Source organism: Haliaeetus albicilla, chromosome 20 (assembly GCF_947461875.1).
Source record: "Haliaeetus albicilla chromosome 20, bHalAlb1.1, whole genome shotgun sequence".
NCBI lineage: Eukaryota > Metazoa > Chordata > Aves > Accipitriformes > Accipitridae > Haliaeetus > Haliaeetus albicilla.
Window position 1 is genome coordinate 10,478,294 of NC_091502.1, and position 18,226 is coordinate 10,496,519.

At 40.8% G+C, this 18,226-nt stretch overlaps 1 protein-coding gene across 3 annotated transcripts in view; it reads left to right on the forward strand.

The window, feature by feature from the left end:
- The window catches only part of ALKBH8 (alkB homolog 8, tRNA methyltransferase), a 61,229-nt gene that overhangs the window by 33,617 nt on the left and 9,386 nt on the right, over nt 1-18,226 (forward strand). For all 3 annotated transcript variants that reach the window (XM_069808264.1, XM_069808266.1, XM_069808265.1), the window contains 3 exons: nt 10,048-10,154; nt 14,298-14,452; nt 15,272-15,537. In XM_069808264.1, the coding sequence (XP_069664365.1) occupies nt 10,048-10,154; nt 14,298-14,452; nt 15,272-15,537 (528 nt within the window). The remainder of the gene's footprint in view (nt 1-10,047; nt 10,155-14,297; nt 14,453-15,271; nt 15,538-18,226) is intronic.

Sequence of the window (18,226 nt, forward strand, 5' to 3'; positions counted from 1 at the left end):
TGTTTTTCTTTCCAGCTATGTTGAGGGTTTCAGGAGGAGTTTCTCCACAGACTTATTTCAGTAGAGTTGACTCTGGAAATTTTCATTGAGGAACTGGCAATTTAGAGTGGTTAAAAGTATGCCGGAGCCAAAGCTGTCAAAACTGTGATGCTGATACACTTGACAGAAAGATTCCAATTCAAGGCAGGGGGAGAGGTGTGCTCCTAGATGAGAAGCAAGTAGGCAGGCATCCTCTTGGTGCAGTGCAGGGGCAATGCAGGTGAAGCTCTGGTCTGTTTGCTGGGGCAACAGAAGAATGGTTGGGAGGAACCAAGGTTGATGGTGCAGTTGAAAGCAGTGAAAACTGGACACTTCACAGTTCCTTGTGAGGTGTTCTTGTTGTTCCTCCTCTGTTACTGTGTACCTCTATCTGCAGTGCACGTTCATGCAAGCCATTGTAAATCAGGGCCAGATGCTGAGGCCCTGGTAGAGTCCTTTTGTATAACTTTTTGGCTGCATTATGTTGACGTGCGGAAAACAGACTCCACAGTCAGTGAGACTGTAAAGTAGGTATGTTCATTCAGCGCTGGGCAGCACGGGGGGTAGTCGTGTGTGCCCGACTCGGCAGTTCGCCTCAAGTTTATACGGTCAAGTGTTACATATTCACAATACGCCTATACATATGCGTGACCTATCCGCGCTTCATATTAAAATTAGCTCCGAGAGGTCATTTCCATAGTCTCCTCTCAACTGCACTTGCGCAGTGCCTCTTTATGGTGGTCGTCTGGTGGTCGCAGAGATGAAGATAGATGACTCCTCTTCGTCACCGCTAGTAACCTCTTTTCTTGTGCAGGCTCAGTGATTTCTTGGTATTCACCCAAGCCGCAAGACCAGTCTTGGCTGGCTCCTGGGGCCAGCTCCTCCTTCTTATCAGGACCTGTCTCTGCCTCATTGGCTGGTTCTTGGGACCAGCTCTTCTTATCAAAGACTGTCTCTGCCTCAGCTAATTTCAACAATGTAAGCGCTAAACATCATCTTTTATCCCCCTTTATTATGTCTACTGAGATTCTTTTGACTCCCTTGTCTCAATGTGAAGACACTCATTGGGCTAATGAAGCAAACGGAGGGAATGAGAGAAGAAAGACATGATGTTGCTTGTGATGAAAATCAGCAGTGTTGAAATACTGCCTATCTAAACTTCAAAATGTGTTTTTCCTTTTTGATTGTTTTACATGCTTTAAATTAATGTGTGTATGTCAGATGTGTGGTACTTCTGTGGGGTGAAACATAGCAATTGAGTGAATTGATAAAACAGTTTTCTTCAAATTATTTTAAAGAAGTCTTTCAGTGTCATGCTGTGTTTTGAATTATACTTTATGGCCCTAGGAGACGTCATTAACCAAGAAGATGGCTTTCATTCATTCTTTGGTGTTTGGTTTGTTGTTTTGTTTTTTTTTTAAAGCATTGCATGCTTTTATCTGCTAAGGAATGACTTTTCTTTATGTATTTAAGCCATTTCTGTAAATTTATGCCCAGATCTTTGTTCCTCAGTAGATTTCCCTTTTAAAGTGAAGATGTAGAGGATTAAGAAACAGGCCATATGGTAGTTTCTATAGCAATAGATTAAAGACTGTGTCTTGTCAGCTCTTGTGAGGTACGATGCAAGAATTAGTTCAGGAAGGCACTGTTTGCATGTGTTACATTTTGGCAATTCTCTGCTGTGGTAGTGGTCTCTGGGACAGTTGTTAGATGGAGTTGTGAGAAGGGCTAGTTGACCTTTGTTTCAGACTCAGGCTGAGTAAACTCATCATTTAATCTTTTTGAATTACAGATATTCAGCACTGGACTATTTCCATACTACTTTCTCAGTATGTAGAGGGCAAGATGAGTGATAAAGTGCAGGAAGAGGTTTTAATTAGGGCAGGACTGTTTTAAACAGAGTTGAGGCATCTGCTGAATCTATACTTGGGTGCCTTATTTAATAACTTGTTGTCAGTGGTATTCTGTCCAGGATTAAGACACTGAAATTTTAGTGTGTACAAGTAGGTGTGTACATGTGCACTGCACGCCTGAGCTCCTCTGTAATAAATGGGGATAGAGTCAGTCCAGCCTAGGGGGTGATTCAGCTCACACTAAACTATACATCTAGTCTCTGGTTTCACAGGTTTCCGTTCCCTAATAGGATTTTAAAAAATCTGTGCCCAAACGTAGATGTCTTAATCTTGAACTGAATTGACTATTCCCACCCTATGACTTACATTTAGCTTGGATTCCTGTACTACAACATTACAGGCAGAAAGCTGAGACCTGCAGAGGAGACTGAAGTCTGATGAACAACCCCAGTGTTTGCAGAGAGTGAGGGAAGATGGTTTTCTACTAGACAGGATAATGAACATGCAGAATGTTTTACCCATGCCTTGAAATACCCTGGAAGTGTAAGGGCTTGGGCTATTACACAACAGCTGGTTGGTCTGTGCCACACTAGTACATGGTAAGAGTGTACACCCTGAATGTAACTGTTTCAGGTCCTCTTCCTGTAAATGACTCTCCCATTACTGTAGGTGTTTTATTCCATGTTTGGCAGTATTACTGAGCCAAGGCCTGGTTTGTCTTGTATCAATTATTGTTTATGTTACGTGGAGGCCGTATTCACAGTCCCTTACACCACTTCTGTTGTAGAAAACTTGCAATTAGAGGCTATAGTGGTCGACGACAGGATGATAAATGTACAGGTAGGGTGGCATGGACATAAAATTATCATTGAAGAGAGGCCTGCTACATGTATTTGCAACCTCAGTACCATGGAAATTGCTGATTATAGTGTGTGTTTCCGTAGATATTTGTAAATGATCAATGATTTAAAAAGGTGATATGCTCTTCTTGAACCCTGAAGTGTTTCCTTTTCTACTTAGATACTGAAAATCTGTTGAGAACTTGCAAGTTTTTAATGTGCGAAAGAATTACAAATTCCGTAATTCTGGTGTGTACCAGAATCCTGTAGATGTCATCATACTTGCATAAAAGTTGTACTCATTACGGAACAGCTGTGTCTGTGTTGTAAGGACTTGTTCAGTGATTTCTTGGTAGACATTTGGTACAGCACTAAACATGTAAATAAAGATTATTTGCTTTCAGGACATAGAGTAATACATAAGTGCAAGTGTGAGGAGATGTATTTGAGGATGCAGAACTGCTTTCTTGTGATGTCTGGGCATTATTTCTTGAACAGATTAAGCCCTCTGGAGGCCACTAGGATCAGGAGGTATAAGAGTCCTCTTGTGCTCTTCCATTGAACTGTACTCTGAGAGCAAGTGATACAAAATCTTGGAAATGTCCTTTCGTTTGGAAAGGAAAATGAGTGCTTTCATACATTTGAGGCACATCTGCCCTGGTGTAGGTGGATGCAATTCCCTGTATGTCAGTGTAGAAGCACCCGTGGATATGAGGGAAGTCATATGACTGAAAGAATGGAAAATATTGCAGAGGAGGCTAAGTCAATGAAAGAAATTAAATGAAGACTAACAGCATTAGCCTCTTGCTTTCTTTGTCCTAAAGGAGTTTAAGCTAGGAGCTAGGGAGGCGATTTATTAAAGGATGAAAATGGAATGTTAGCAAAATTGAATAAACCGGATGTTGTTGAGAACTTGACTGCTTCTTTGTCTCTGGATTCACAAAAGGACATCAAGGTTATATGCTGGGGTTGGATAGCATTTTCTGGAAAGGAGAAATTTATACCTGTGGTGGCAGAGAGAGGGTTGCAGTGGTAATGCAACTATTGCTTTTTACTGTAGGGATTGAAAAATCTCTTATGTAGGAGTCTAATATTCAACATTGAGTTTTAACACAGGTAATGATCTGGGAAGGTGCAAAGGCCACAGATAATGTTCTGTAATGTACAAAAGGAACTTGATACTTTCAGAGTTAGTAGGAACTGGCATACTTGATGGATAGGCTTTAATGGATTAGATTTGTTGTGTTCTTCTTTTAGTCTGGCTGTTCAATCAGCAAGATTAAACAGTAACCCTGGATTTACAAAGAGGCTTTTGAAACAAAGAAGAGTCAGCTTGAGAAGACGTATGAGTGAATCATAAAAATTTGTAGCAGCAGTGAGAGACCTTGGAGTGGGAACAGCAGCAATCCGAAGTTGGGGTGACACTGCCAGAAGTACCACCAGCATCCCAACCTCTGCCGAGGCTAGACAGAGCAGCCACCCCATTGGACACCAAAAGGAGCCAGCATCTAGCTAGTGGGGTGACTAATAACTTCTAATAACTTGGAGTTGATGAACCTCAAGAGGTGCATCCCTGGGTACAAAAGGAGAGCGGTATATATTCCAGCTAGCTGTGACAGGGCCTGCAGAGGATTGGAAACTTCTCCATCCAACAGGAGTTAGCTTGGACATTGCAGTAGTTTTCCTCTTCCTGTGCACTACCCAAATCCTGTAAACAGTACAGACAACAAGAGGATTTGTATCATGGAGTCAATGGCGTACGTAATACCTAGGAGAGATACTGGTATGCTGTTCAGTGGATACACTCTCCTCCTTGGGATTATGAAGAAAATCATAACAAAGTGAGACCTCAGAGAGAAAAGAATGAAATATTGTCCGTATATTGAAATAATCTTTAAACATTCATATGCTAGACTTCAATTAAGAGGAAGAAATGTCTAGATACTTAAAATGACACAGAAAATTCAGGAAGATAGTAATGCATTGCATGGATGGAAAATTGAATACAATTTTTGAAGAAAACCTAGTAGGTATAATAAGCATCTGACTAGCATCACTGTAGTGCCAAAGTGCCTGCTGGCTTAGCAAGAGGTGGTATGCATTGGCATAAATCTGATATGGGGGAGGCCTGTGCATGTGTTGAGAGATTTTTGAGGTAGGCAGTACTGAAGTATTTCATCATCATGATTGTCAATGTTGCACTCATTTTCTGAAGTATGGCTAGAGACCATGATGTAGGTTGTAAGTATCAGCATAGGTTACATAAGATAAATTTCCTATGATGTGGATTATTTGGAGCAGATAATCCCATTCTGTGTTCCCTTAAAAGTCAGCATTTTTCTGAATTCCAAATTTTGGAATTTAGCATGGTTTATGCCCTGAAAGGCACTGTGTGTTACTGATTGATTGCCTCAGTCCTGTGTAAGCCAGCAGGCTCTTGTCTCTGCATAGAGCCCCACTGTGTTGTTCAAGCTCCATGTGTGGGCTTTAAACCTCTCAGCTGTCTTTGAAGTAGACATTCTTTTTCATCTATTTTACTTGTGGGAAACTGCTATGTAGGCTGATAAGGTCTTTGTCTTTGTGCTCTGAAAATTCAGTAAATAATGTCAGAGACTTGAGAAGCGTTCGATATTGTACTTTTTTTAGCTTTAGAGTATGTTTCGTCTAAGGTGGTCTATTAACATCAAATACAAATTGCATCATAGCCAAAGCTTAGAAAAACATTGTCATTCCACTCTGTAGCAGTGAAATCCTTATCAACATTGTCCTTATAGCCCTGTTGCATTATTTCTGTTTTGCCTTTGGATTGTTACTTATTTGATAGACCAGTTATTCACCTCCATCCTCCTGCTCTTTCATGAAGTGCAGTACGATTGCACTGAAAGGCGGTGCAGACTTCTCATTCCCTGAGGAGTTAAGAGAAACATACTTTCTTCCCTTTTTCTTTTATGTTGGATTCTTTTCTGGTTTTTGCGTTTTGCTGTATTGTATGCCACAGGAACAATGTTCATAATGTGGGTGTCCCTTTGCTTTGATGTTTAGCTACCCTTGAAAGCTGTTTACTGCTTCATGTGCTCCCTCGTCAGGAACACTCTCTCTCAAATAACCTGGCATCATGACAAGTTATTTAAAACCGCAAGTAGGTATTATTAGCTGTTTGTTTCTTTTAAGTTTTTTGGTATATTTAGAGACACACTTTTTCTATAGTACAAAGAAAGAAGGTAAAAGTTGTATAAGATCAAAGCATCCACTATTTTTAGTTTTTGAATGTAATCCCTGGATGATGCACCATGGGATAGCTGGAAATTTGATCTTTATTGACTCTGCCATCTAAGAGAAAAAAGAAAATAGGTAAACCCAAAAGTAGTAATTGGAAATAGCTCCTGTGGAGCAAAGCTGTCATGAAGCAGTGTTGTCATGAAGCAGATTGATTCAGCAGTGGCAGAGTTGCTTTATTGGTTGTGAGTCCTTAGTAAATTAAAAAGAGGACCAAATGCGTTGATCTTTTGTGTGTGTGTGTGACAGTTTAGAATGTTCTGGCAGGATAAAGACACATATAGGATTGTGGGAAAGTTACCTACTTCAGTCAGTAATAGGCTTGGCAAAGATAAGAACAGAGTTCTTCCAAAACCCTTCTGGGTTAAATGTTCTTCACCGTACTGTAAACAAAGGATGGAAGTACTCTTGCTTGGTTTTTTTAAGCATTCAGGTGCAGTTAGTCTAGATAAAGGAATGAAGCATAGGAATTACACTAATTTTCTTAAGATATTCACAGTGGATTCCTTAAATTTGATTCTCTGTCTGAATTGCAAGGTCAAGTTTGTTGTTAATAGAAAAAGTGCAAAACTTTAGTATATTCTAGCTGAGGATCTCTTTCTGCTTCATAAGCAAAAGTCGGTTTTGGATTTGGATTTTTGACTCTTCCAGTTACTTCTAATTACTTAATGTCATTGCTCATTTCCAAGTAAATTAATCCTTTTTTTATATTTTCCTCTCCATATCATCATGGCTTGTCATAAGGATGTAATCTGTTTTGAAGGGAAGCAGCCACACAGTGAGACATAATAGTACAGAAGCTTTTCCTCCACATAAAACCAGGGGGCAGGGATGGAGCTGGGATCCTGTGCTGGCGAGGACTAGACTTGCCAGATGTTACATAGATAAATCTGCTTTTCAGCCTCAAATTCTACACCATCAGAAATTTTGTTTCACATATTTCTTGTTGGCTTAGCACAGCTGAAATTCAGCCAGGAGGACATGCTCTCCTCTTTTACTGTCTAGTTTCCTGCCACTTCTGCCTGAAAATCCAGCTACTAGGGATAGCTTTGTGGCCTCTCATTCCCAATGTGCTATCTGTTATAGAGTACTCTGAACATCTGCTATTTTGGATGCACAGTTGTTAACAGGACAGAATTTGAGGAGCATCTTCTGTGAAGAGACTCTGGGGCCTTGCAGTTGGTGGGGGAAAAGGAATTGGAGATGCATGAGGTAAAGCAGCGGAGAGGGCTGGGAGCTGGAGGAACTGTTTCCCACCACTTCAGCCTGGCATGCAGAAGTGAAAGGGAACGAGGTCCTCTTCCAGGCTCTGGAGGGAGGTGGGAACTGGAAGTGTAGGGGACCCCACAGAGGTCTCCTCGTTGACTCTTGGAGAAAGGGCAGTTCTTGAACGTCATCTGCAAGAACAGAGCTTTATAGCTACTACTGACCCAGAAAGAAGGACAGTGGGGTAACTGAGCCTCCAGGAAGGATTCTAGACAGAGCCTCATGTTCAGTTTATTCAGCCATACTTCTGAAGAACCCAGTCTCTGTCTTGACCACTCACACCTGTCCCCCAATAGCAGTGAGCCACAGGGGCAAAAGACAGACCGAGATACCATCTCACCCATTTCATCCAACCATTTCACTCCCCACTTCTTTTCATGTTTTTCCTTTCTTTACTTGCTGGTCCTGCTTAGTTATCCTCTGGTTTCTTTGCCTTGCCAGATAGCTACATCTTTTTACAGAGGCTTGCACCTAGTCATGCTTTATGGGATAGCCTCCCCATCAGATCTGTGAAGCCACTGTGTTTTCTCCTTCTTTGAGGATACCTAGAAGAAATTGCTAAGTGCAAGGGAAGGAGTACATTAGCAAGTGGCTGCCATTCATCTATTTGTGTAGCTACTGAAGTGTTTCATAATCATTAATCAGAACTTATAGGTAAGCTTTATTCCTGTTCCCCCATATCTCTTTCCCCTTTCAGCCCCACTGTTTGTCACCCTCATCGTTTCTTGCCTTAAATTTAGATAGCCCAACAGGAGAAGCTGTGTCACTCTATGTGGGTGGTAGTACAGCGTAAATAGTTTTTTTCCTAAAAATGTAAATGCCATTGTAGTTTGCTCCAGTGTGCACAACGTTAAATGGTAAATGTTCTAAGTGGTAATTTGTAGTGTTTAAAAGTCTTGCTTATTCAGTCTATCTTGCTGTTTTTTTGTGCTGAATGACTGATCATTGCACCACTGTTTTCTTTGTTAAACGCATCTGTATGCAGAAGCAGAACTGCTTAATTTGTTTTGATCTGGCATACTGTAGTAAGTCTGCTTTTAAATTGCATACTTAGTAGGTTACAAATCAGGTGGCAGCACTTTCATGGTGCTTATTCTCCAGTGTAGCTGCAACCGCTGACTTGAATACTTTTTGACGACTTTTCTTTTTTGGTAAGTCTTCCGTAACTCGTTTGGCTTGCTTAAATGACCTGCTCCTCATTTTCCACAGCAAGAGTTTCTCTCATTTGGGAAATGTAACATTCCTAGCTCAAGCAGAAGCAAAATGTAGCGCTGCCATCTGGGCTGCGAAATTGGAATAAAGCTGAAAGTGTTACCTCAATATATTGCCATGGCTAGAAGCCAGTTGGCAAATAATAAAAGGATGATCTGGTAGTTGGCACATTAGTCAGGATCTTGGGAGACTGCATGTGCTTGTTGTGCTGCAAATCTCCAAGAATGTGGGCAAGTTGGAGATTATTTCTCTCACCTAATACTGGTTATCTAAATGTTAGCTATCTACTTGGAGTTAATTGTCTCAGATCAATCTGCTGTGAATGGATGGGCATTTCCAGAGGGCATAGGGTCATTCCACATCACTTAGCTCTACATTTTAGAGTAGGATGAATCACTTCTGTGGAGATCATCATCATAGAATGGTTTGGGTTGGAAGGGACCTTAAAGATCATCTAGTTCCAACCCCCCTGCCATGGGCAGGGACACCTTCCACTAGACCATGTTGCTCAAAGCTCCGTCCAACCTGGCCTTGAACACTTCCAGGGATGGGGCATCCACAACTTCTCTGGGCAACCTGTTCCAGTGCCTCACCACCCTCATAGTGAAGAACACCCTTGCATCTAATCTAAATCTACCCTCTTTCAGCTTAAAGTCATTACCCCTTGTCCTTTCGCTACATGCCCTTGTAAAAAGTCCCTCTCCAGCTTTCTTGTAGGCCCCCTTTAGGTACTGGAAAGCTGTTACAAAGTCTCCCTGGAGCCTTCTTTTCTTCAGGCTGAACAACCCCAACTCTCTCAGCCTGTCTTCATAGGAGAGATGCTCCAGTCCTCTGATCATCTTCATGGCCCTCCTCTGGACTTGTTCCAACAGGTCCATGTTCTTATGTTGGAGGCCCCAGAGCTGAACGCAGTACTCCAGGTGGGGTCTCACCGAGTGGAGTAGAGGAGGAGAATCACCTCCCTTGACCTGCGGGCCACCCTTCTTCTGGTGCAGCCCAGAATGCAATTGGCTTTCTGGGCTGCAAGCACACATTGCTGGGTCATGTTGAGTTTCTTGTCAACCCACACCCCCGAGTCCTTCTCCTCAGAGATACTTGTCTCTCTCTGTGTAGACTTCATAAAAAGACGGTGGCTGACTGCCTTAACCCAGGTACCTCACTTTTGGATGCCTGAGCAAATGAGCCCTCTATTCCTCTTTTGCACTTGCCTTTAGTTGAGGGTTAGTAACCCTTTTCTACCTCACAGGTACACACAGAGATTAAATGGTGCTACCACGTTCTCACAAAGAAAGCTATTACTGTGAAAAGGAAAGAAAAATATATTTTTAGTATTACAATTATCTGTATATACACATATATTTGTGACTGCCTCAGATTTTTTAACACAGTGTTGAAAGGGAGAAATCTTAAGGACAGAGACCTAGAGGCTTTTGTATCCCTAGGACATACATAATTGTTTCGTGACAATATTCTGATGAGAACACTGAAGAGGCAAACAAAGCTAGGACATGAGAATGCCTGGCATGGATATGAAGCTCCGTAAGTCATGCTCATTCATGGTGGCTGGTTTTATTTCTTTTTAGATTGTGATGGATTTCAAACACCCTGATGGCCATACAGTGGCAATTATGCTGCCCCGATGCAGTTTATTGGTGATGGCTGGAGAATCCAGATACCTGTGGACACATGGGTATGTGTAAGAGCCCCTGTATTGCTGATCATAGAAGAATAATACGAGTTGTTTGGTTGGTTTGTTAATGAAATTCTGTATTTAAAATTGCTCTGAAAGAAATCAAGTCAAGTTTTACAATTAATATACAAATTCACTCCACTGCTCAGATACTGCTCAGGTTAAATTGGAAAAAATTGGGGATTTTAGGAAGCTAATTGCCAGTCCCTGAGCTGCAGTTTCCTATTGCTGTCACAAGTTAAGTTTCGCTAGGAAATTGCTCTCACTTAAATCTGTGGTGTGAAAGTCCTCAATGACTCTGAGCTGGCAAAGAGTTGATTGTAGTGCAATTGGCTTCCCCGTTTCCTTTCTTTTCAGCCCACAGCTTTTCCCATTGGATCACATATGCCAAAGGCTTTAGAGAAGGGCTGGTTTAAGAGGGTGACTTCCCCTGGGCAGAGGGCAGGGGCCATGACGGTGAGACAAAGGGGAGTATTCCTGAGCTCTTCCCAGCTGCTTTAGGGACAGTTTACTGGTAAGGCTGCATTGTACTGAGCAGATTTGGGATCCTGGAAAAGAGATATCTTGAAATACGTCTTGAGGCTTTGCTTATTGTAGAGTTTAAATACATGCTTTTTAAATCATGCACCACTGGGAGATACTTACAATAGGAGCACTGAAATTGGCAAAAAGGTTAAAACCTTGGCAAGCTCTGAGAGTGACAGTAGTGCACTTCAGGAGAATATGGAAACCCTCATATTGGACAGAAATGCCCATGGTAAATGTTTCTTCCTTTGTTTGACCCAAGCCATCACGGGTTACAGCAGTCAACTGGAGACACTAATTACATTCTGTGTAAATTAAACATGAAATCCTTTTATTGGCAGAAAATTTTCTGCCTTTTAATTTTACTGGTTAATTTGTATTATGAAGAAGGGTGAATATGAACTCCCCAGTGACCTTTACATTGTTTTTTTATAGACTACTTAAACCACCTGTATATTCCCTCATTAAATTAAATAGTTGTAAAAAGCAGCTGGTATTTCTGATGTGCATCATCATAGAAGCCCAGGGCAGTGAAGTCCTTTGTTTTTTGGTATACAAGACTGAACATGGATACCAGTGTTATAAGCTTCTTATTCTGTCCTGTCAAATACCATCAGTTGTCTTTTGGAAAGGTTATCTACAACTCTGAGAACATAGTGCAGTTTCCATGTCAGTGACATTGTTGGCCAGGGGAGCCCCGGGGGGCAGTCCCCAACCCTGGGGCATCAGGCAGCTCCATGGGTCTGGGCTGAGGCCAGGTGGGGACGTCAGCCTGGGGCTCAAGGCCCGGATCAGTGTGGCAGTGGCTGTGCACAGGCAGAGCTGGGGATGCATCTGGGGCTGTAGCTGAGGCAAGGCCCAGTCAGACAGCCTCCATTTAAAAGCAGCTCCCAGGGGAAGGAGAGATGGCCCTTGCTGAGGCTTCTGGCTGTCTTCATGACGGGTTTCTCTAAGGCCACCAGCTCTGCTCTTCCCAAGCTGGCCCTGGGCAGCCAAACTCCCAGGAGGGGGAAGGATGCATGCAGGGCAGTTGCAATACTTGCCAGCAGGCATTCAAGTTGGGGCAGTATACCTGCCTACTAAGAACTGGAAGGAGATTATTACTTAATTTACTTGTGCTTTCAAGTGATGGTTGTCTTTTGAGAACCAATGACGTAAACTGCATTTAAAATGAAGATCCCAGATCTTTCTACTCATGTTTAAGTTGTTCCTGTCCCATTGCTTGTCCACCTTTCCTAAAAATAGTTTTTCTTTATATTTTTAAAAGCAGTAGTGGGTCAAGTTACTCAACTGGAGTAAGCTTTCCATCATGCTACTGCAGCATACTATTGTCATCAACAAGATTAATCATTCAGCGAGCAAGTGTAGTTAATTCACTTGCGTATGTAACATCAAGATGTATTTAAGATCATTCGTGATGCCTTTTATCTACTCCTCAGAAGTCAAATTAGAGAGCAAAAGGTTCAGTTTTGGAATTATTCTGGAAATGTTTTCAGTGTGTATGCCAGGGGAATTAGAGACTTCATTTTGACCCTGTTAACAAAGTGCACAGGAAAAGGATTTTTGTTCTGTTCTTTCTGAAAGAGAAGTATGTGGTTAAGAAATAAGCTATACAGTATCATCAAGGACAAAAGACATGTGCTCTTTTTGTCTCGTAGGTGAAAGTAAAATTACAGCTTTTCTGATGAGGTTCATTTGTGATGTTTTTTCTGATGAGGTTCATTTTTGTTGGGTAACCTGGCAAAACACCATTCCTGACACTGCAATAGTAAAACAACTCTGTGCCAAGCAAGAGGATGTGCAGCATTTTATTTCTGACTTTGGAAATCCTGTCTTTAGCCCAGCCTTTATCTAGAGCTCTTGCTTGTAGTATAAGCAAAAGGAAATGATGTAGTTTGAAACTAGAACCTTGAAAAAGAAGACTTATTTCTGAAAATATTAGCTGCCATGCTTGGGATTTGAAGTTCCCCTGTCCATGGAGTCTTGGGCACCCTCAGCTGATTATTTCATCACAGCTTCATTATCCACCATGAACAAGGCAGTTCTTTGTTAGATTCCATCCTTTGCATGGCTGCCTTTGGGAGATTCCCGTTCTCGGGGCTGCTCCATGTCTGCTTTTTGCAACATTTAGAAGGAGCATCAATGTGCTGCTTCCTGATTTCCAGACTGAAAGGACCTGCACTCTTTCTCCCTGGGACTGGATTAAAGATCAGCTTCCCTGTGGTAGGAAAGATGGCATACAGCAAAGTATGGGAATGCTGATCAAGCTGCAGGCTGCCTTCTGAGCATTCGGATCATTCTTTTTGGTTACGTACAGGCACTGGTCAGCAGCTTCATGTGACCTGCAAAAAAGTTCCAGTAGAAATTTGAGATGAGACTGAATGCTCTGTTTTATTAAAAGATGTAAGACTTTCCTCCCTCGCCCCCCCTTTTGGCTCAACCTATGAGGGTTAAACTCAGCTAACCAATATCGAAGTCAGTTTTATACTGAGAGTTTGTCTTGCTGGGAGTCAAGTACTTTGAAGTCAGAAGCTCTGAAGGGGCTTCACTGAGAGGCCAATTCCTTAGAGATTTATTTTTTTTTCCTTGAGGAAATTTCTGCATTAATCTCCTTGATGACTAAGTTCAGGAAGCGTTTCAGTGTGACAGTAACAGCTTTGAAGTGCTAAGCTGTTTCCCCGAAGAGTTTCCATTTTGTTCCAAGAGTATCTACTTTTTCCTATGTGCAAGTGATGGGATACTGCGTGTGGGTGCAGCTGTTTCTCTTCTCTCATGTTATGTTTTGCATTTTAGTTTCTCATTTTCCTCTTCTCAACTTTGAGAGAGATCTGTTTGTAGAGCTATTAAAAATTCTTGGGTTTGGTACTTTTTTGTAATGTAAACCACTTCATAAAATTATTTGAAACTTTTGTCACCCCAAGAAAGTTCCAAATCACTTTCATTTTATGAATTTTGTCCTTGCAAAAATGTTTCTGTGTTCCATTAAGATCCATGCCAAATCCAGAAGTAGCTTAAGAAGTTTTGCTCCCAGTTTGATTGATTGATAGATTTTGGTCAAGAAAGATCTACAGCAGAGTTTCTCCCTTTAGGCATTTTAGCAAATCTCATATAAGTGCTACATTCCTTGCATCTTCTGTTGTCAATATATGGAAAAGCAATTCTGTTGCAAAGCAGAATTCATTGGAGAGGCCCATTTGTAACAAGAAACTTCAGTCTGCTAATGTAGAGCTCAGACAATTCTGTGCTTTTATACCTATAGCCACAATTTATAGTAGTGTATTTTATCTTTAACAAATATATTTTTTTATATAAAATAAATATCTAAAAAAAATAAGTCCTAGAAAAATAAATAATCAAACTTTATGGAAGGAAAGGAAGGAAGGGAAGGGAAGTGTAATTACTTGCAATTAAATAACACTTTAACATCATTAGTTTGTGTCAGCTCCTCTTTTTTTCTCTGAAATTGAATAAGTTGAAAACTGAGAAGCAGCAGTACATTAAATAGCATGTTATAATCACACTTGTCACAGTATGTAAGAATAGCGTTCTTATAAAGATGGATTTTTTTTTTCTGATGCAAATTGATTTATCCTTTTATTTTGTGTTACTTTGTTTTAGGATTACACCCCGAAAATATGATATCATTCAAGCATCTGAGCTTGGGCAAAAAGTTGGAACAATCACTGCTGATGTTGGAGATTTGACACTAAATCGCAGGGAAACAAGGACATCATTTACATTCAGGAAAGTGAGGAGAAGCCCTTGCAATTGCAGTAAGTGTCTTGAGGTGATCTTCAAGTCAAAATCATTATTTATCACCAATATCTAAGCATTTTTGGGGGGGCAAAACGGTTTATCCCTTTGGGTAGTTTTGGCGGTCCTGGTAGCCATTCCTGAATGGCTCAGGGTTAGGCGTACTATATGGCTTGAATTGGTTGGATCTGTGTGGTTGCTGGAGTTTTTACAGGAAGGCATTTGGCTTGCTCCAGAGCCCAGCAAGTAGTCTGGAATCTTGCATTTCATTGGGACCTCAAGTGCCAGAATAATATAACAGAATAGAAGTAGCTACTGTTCTTCAGGTTCTCATCAGTATTGGTTGTTTTTTGTTTGAAGGGGACTGTAATTTAGTGAAAATAAGTACATTAGAGAAGAAGCAGACAGATCTGCAGTGATAGAGCCATGTAAGTGCCTTAGGGCAGTACAGATAATAATAGATAGGTGCCTCAATGCTTACATGGAATTGAAGTCCATTTGTGCCCTCAGAACAGAATTTCAGAGGATGAATTGCAGTGATGTCGTGATCTTTGGTATTAGGGACACTGTCTCAGTTTTGAAAACATAAACCTTGTTAACATAGCAGGATGAATGATCACTGCAAATGGCCTCTGGTACATGCGGGCAGGTTGCTTGTTTTAATGTCATCAAACACTTCTGCAGTTTGACCTGCATTTCAGTTTTTGAAAGGTAAAGGAGAAATGAAGCATTTTTTGCATTTTAATATTTCACTTTTAGTTTTATTTGGCTAAAAAGTTTAACCAACAAGGAATTACTTTAAAAAACTTTATTTTTTGTGTATCTGTTGCTATATCTAGTTTACCCATCTGTCTGTGACAGCCAGAAAGGACAGCAAAGACAGGTACAAGCTTCATTTCCCCACAATGACATGGAGGCCTCGAAGCTGGAGCAAGAATGTGTACACAAGGTGTACGAAGAAATTGCCACACACTTCAGCAGTACCAGGCATAGCCCATGGCCCCGAATTGTAGAATTTCTCAGGTCCCTACCAAAAGGGTCAATAGTAGCTGATGTTGGTTGTGGTAATGGGAAATATCTAGGCATCAACGAGGATTTGTACATGGTAAGTAATAGCTACTGTCATTTGTTTTCATTGGTACTACTGGTTATTCTATCGTGCAGTTTTAGCATGTTGGAGCTTCAGTTGTGGGAAGAGTGCCAAGAACAGAAAGCTGTTTCCTGATCCAAGATCAATTACCAATTGTGTTAGGTTTCCACATCCATTCACTATTTGCATTACCCTTTCCTTTTCTCAAAGCCACTTTTGCTTTGCAAGTCAAAATATGTTAATAAAAAAAAATTGGGTGTAGTGGATTGAAAAATTTTAGTGGATGCTTTAGCCTTTTTTGTTGTTGAATAAGCTTATTAAAAGGGAAAATGGTTAGGCAGTTTGAATGCTTCCAAAAAGTTTTTCACTTGTCTGGTGCGTGGGGAATGCAATGTACATGTCCCTGAAATCTTTGTGGACAGCACTACTTTTCCTATATCACTTTTCCTATATCCTCTTCAGTTCCCTTTGGCCTGGTGGTGTGGCTCATTTGTGACTGCTGTCATGTTTGGCTGTCCCACGTCTGACTCTGTGCATAGGCCCAGTAAATATGCCAACATAAAATTCATGGGAGAGTCTCAACTTCAGCACAGATTTCTGGTCTTTCACTCGCTCCCTTTTCTTCACTTTTAGACAGTTTTGACATCATTCTTGCTGATGTTCTCATCACCTTCCCTGTCTCACAGTCTGTACTTAGCCCAGTTTTACTTCTATCAGGGAGACATGAAGCACATACAAATATGAACCAAGAGATAGTTCTTATTGCATTGCATATATTTAAAAGACTTTTTTGCAAAGGTCAAACTTCCTGTTATTTTTGCCCAAAATAAATCTTTCTGAGAGGTGTGCATTATGATATCTGCTCTCCCCTGTTCCAGCATTGTCTGATTCTTTCGCATGCTTGTACTGTGAAACACTTTGAAATCCATCAGGCTTGAAAATTTTATATGTAGGCAAAACATTCATTATTAATAGTAGAAGTCAGACTTGTTTATCTGTTTCAGAAGTTTCTGTCCTGCTATTTATATTCAGCTATAAAACCTAAGTTGTTATTTACAGCCCTGTCTGTATTAGTAATGGATTTATTTGCGTTACTGTTCTTATAAGCTAGAAATCAACTGATTTATAAGTAGGCATGTTTATGCCTGACTGCTGTAGCCTGAAAATAATTATTAATGTTCAGTACATTTCAGTCTTTCACTCCTGGCTCCTGTAAGAATAATCAGCAAACCTAACTGGAGAGGAGAAAAGTTTTATCAGGGTACCATGATGGTCACCTGGCCTTAGAATACATTTGGTAAATTGCTGTTATGTAGGTTTGTGGTAGACTTTTAAGGTGAAATCTCTGCAAGATGCTGTGTTCAGAAATTGCCAGCACCAATCTTTTTTTCTGGAGCCCACAGTTAACCAACTAGGGGAAGGAAAGATCCGTATTTACTGGCAGTCAAATGAAAGCCAGCCCCTCTCCGCTGCTACTTTAGGAGTTACCTTGCATGTGCGCTGGCAGGAGAAATCCAAAACCTGAAAAATAACAGTGAAAGGGAGGAAACTTTTAAAGAAGCAGTTGAGACAGTTGAAAAACAGAATCTGGGAATTGCTTCATTCAGTTGGCCTTGCTTGACTTTTTTTTTCTACTGGTGACAACTAGCTGTTCTTGATTAGAGCTAGACTCTAGACTTCGCATTTGCTTATTTTTATCTGCAAGCCAGCACAGAGTCTCAGGAAGGTGGATGTGACTCCTTCTTCCTACTATATTTATCTTTATGTGTCAGCCAAAGTGTGGTTAAAGAAAAACCGGTGTATATCGTGTTTACAGATTTTTTAAACTTTTGACAAGTTATCTCAAAAAGACTAAGAGAACTAAATTATCATAAGTGAGAGGAACAGTGTGGTGTTACACTGGTTTGGACACAAAGGAAAGTAGGACTGTTGGATGTCATTCAGTACTGCTGAAGGGTTATCAGTGTCACATAGATCACCTAGTATAGATATACGTAGTTGCTGCTAGTGGGAACAATGAGGTGATCCAAGGGGACCTGATGGTTTGGGAGCAGGTTAAACTGCAGCAGACTGTTTTCTGCTGAGAAAACAAAATACTTTGGGCACATTTGGTGCCATTTGTCAGATAGAACTTATGGTCATAAAATGCCAGAAAGCCAAGCACTGAACAGGAGTCATAAGGAGCCAGTCAAATTCTTCTAAGAGACATAAAATCACTTTGTTCATAAGTAATACAAACCCTTGTTCTTTGACCTGAAGGAACGTGCCAATAGACAGGAGTTAGCAAGACATTTTTCGTATGGTCAGCTTTTTAGAGAGTGAACTGTCCTGATGACTTTTTGTGCATCTTCCTCTAAAGCAACTGGTAATGGCTATTACTTGAAGTAAGGTACTACTTTAAATACTTTCCTGTTTCTGTGATTGCGGAAGGTACTGACATCAGTTTTTTATTTTGTGGATTCTGATTTGTGGGAAATCAGTGCTCATTTATTCCTTCATGGGAAATCAGTACTTGTGTATTCCTTAATGGGATTTTAACCTCTATTCCCTTGCCGTACTACACTGTAGGAAGTACTGTAGAATAAGTGTCAGCGATGTATTGGTATTATCACTGGTAGCCAGTCTCCTTGGTGTGGTGACTGTTGGATGAATCAGCCTGTTCAACTATTCTTTTTATCTAAGGGAGAAAGGAACAGTCTTTTCC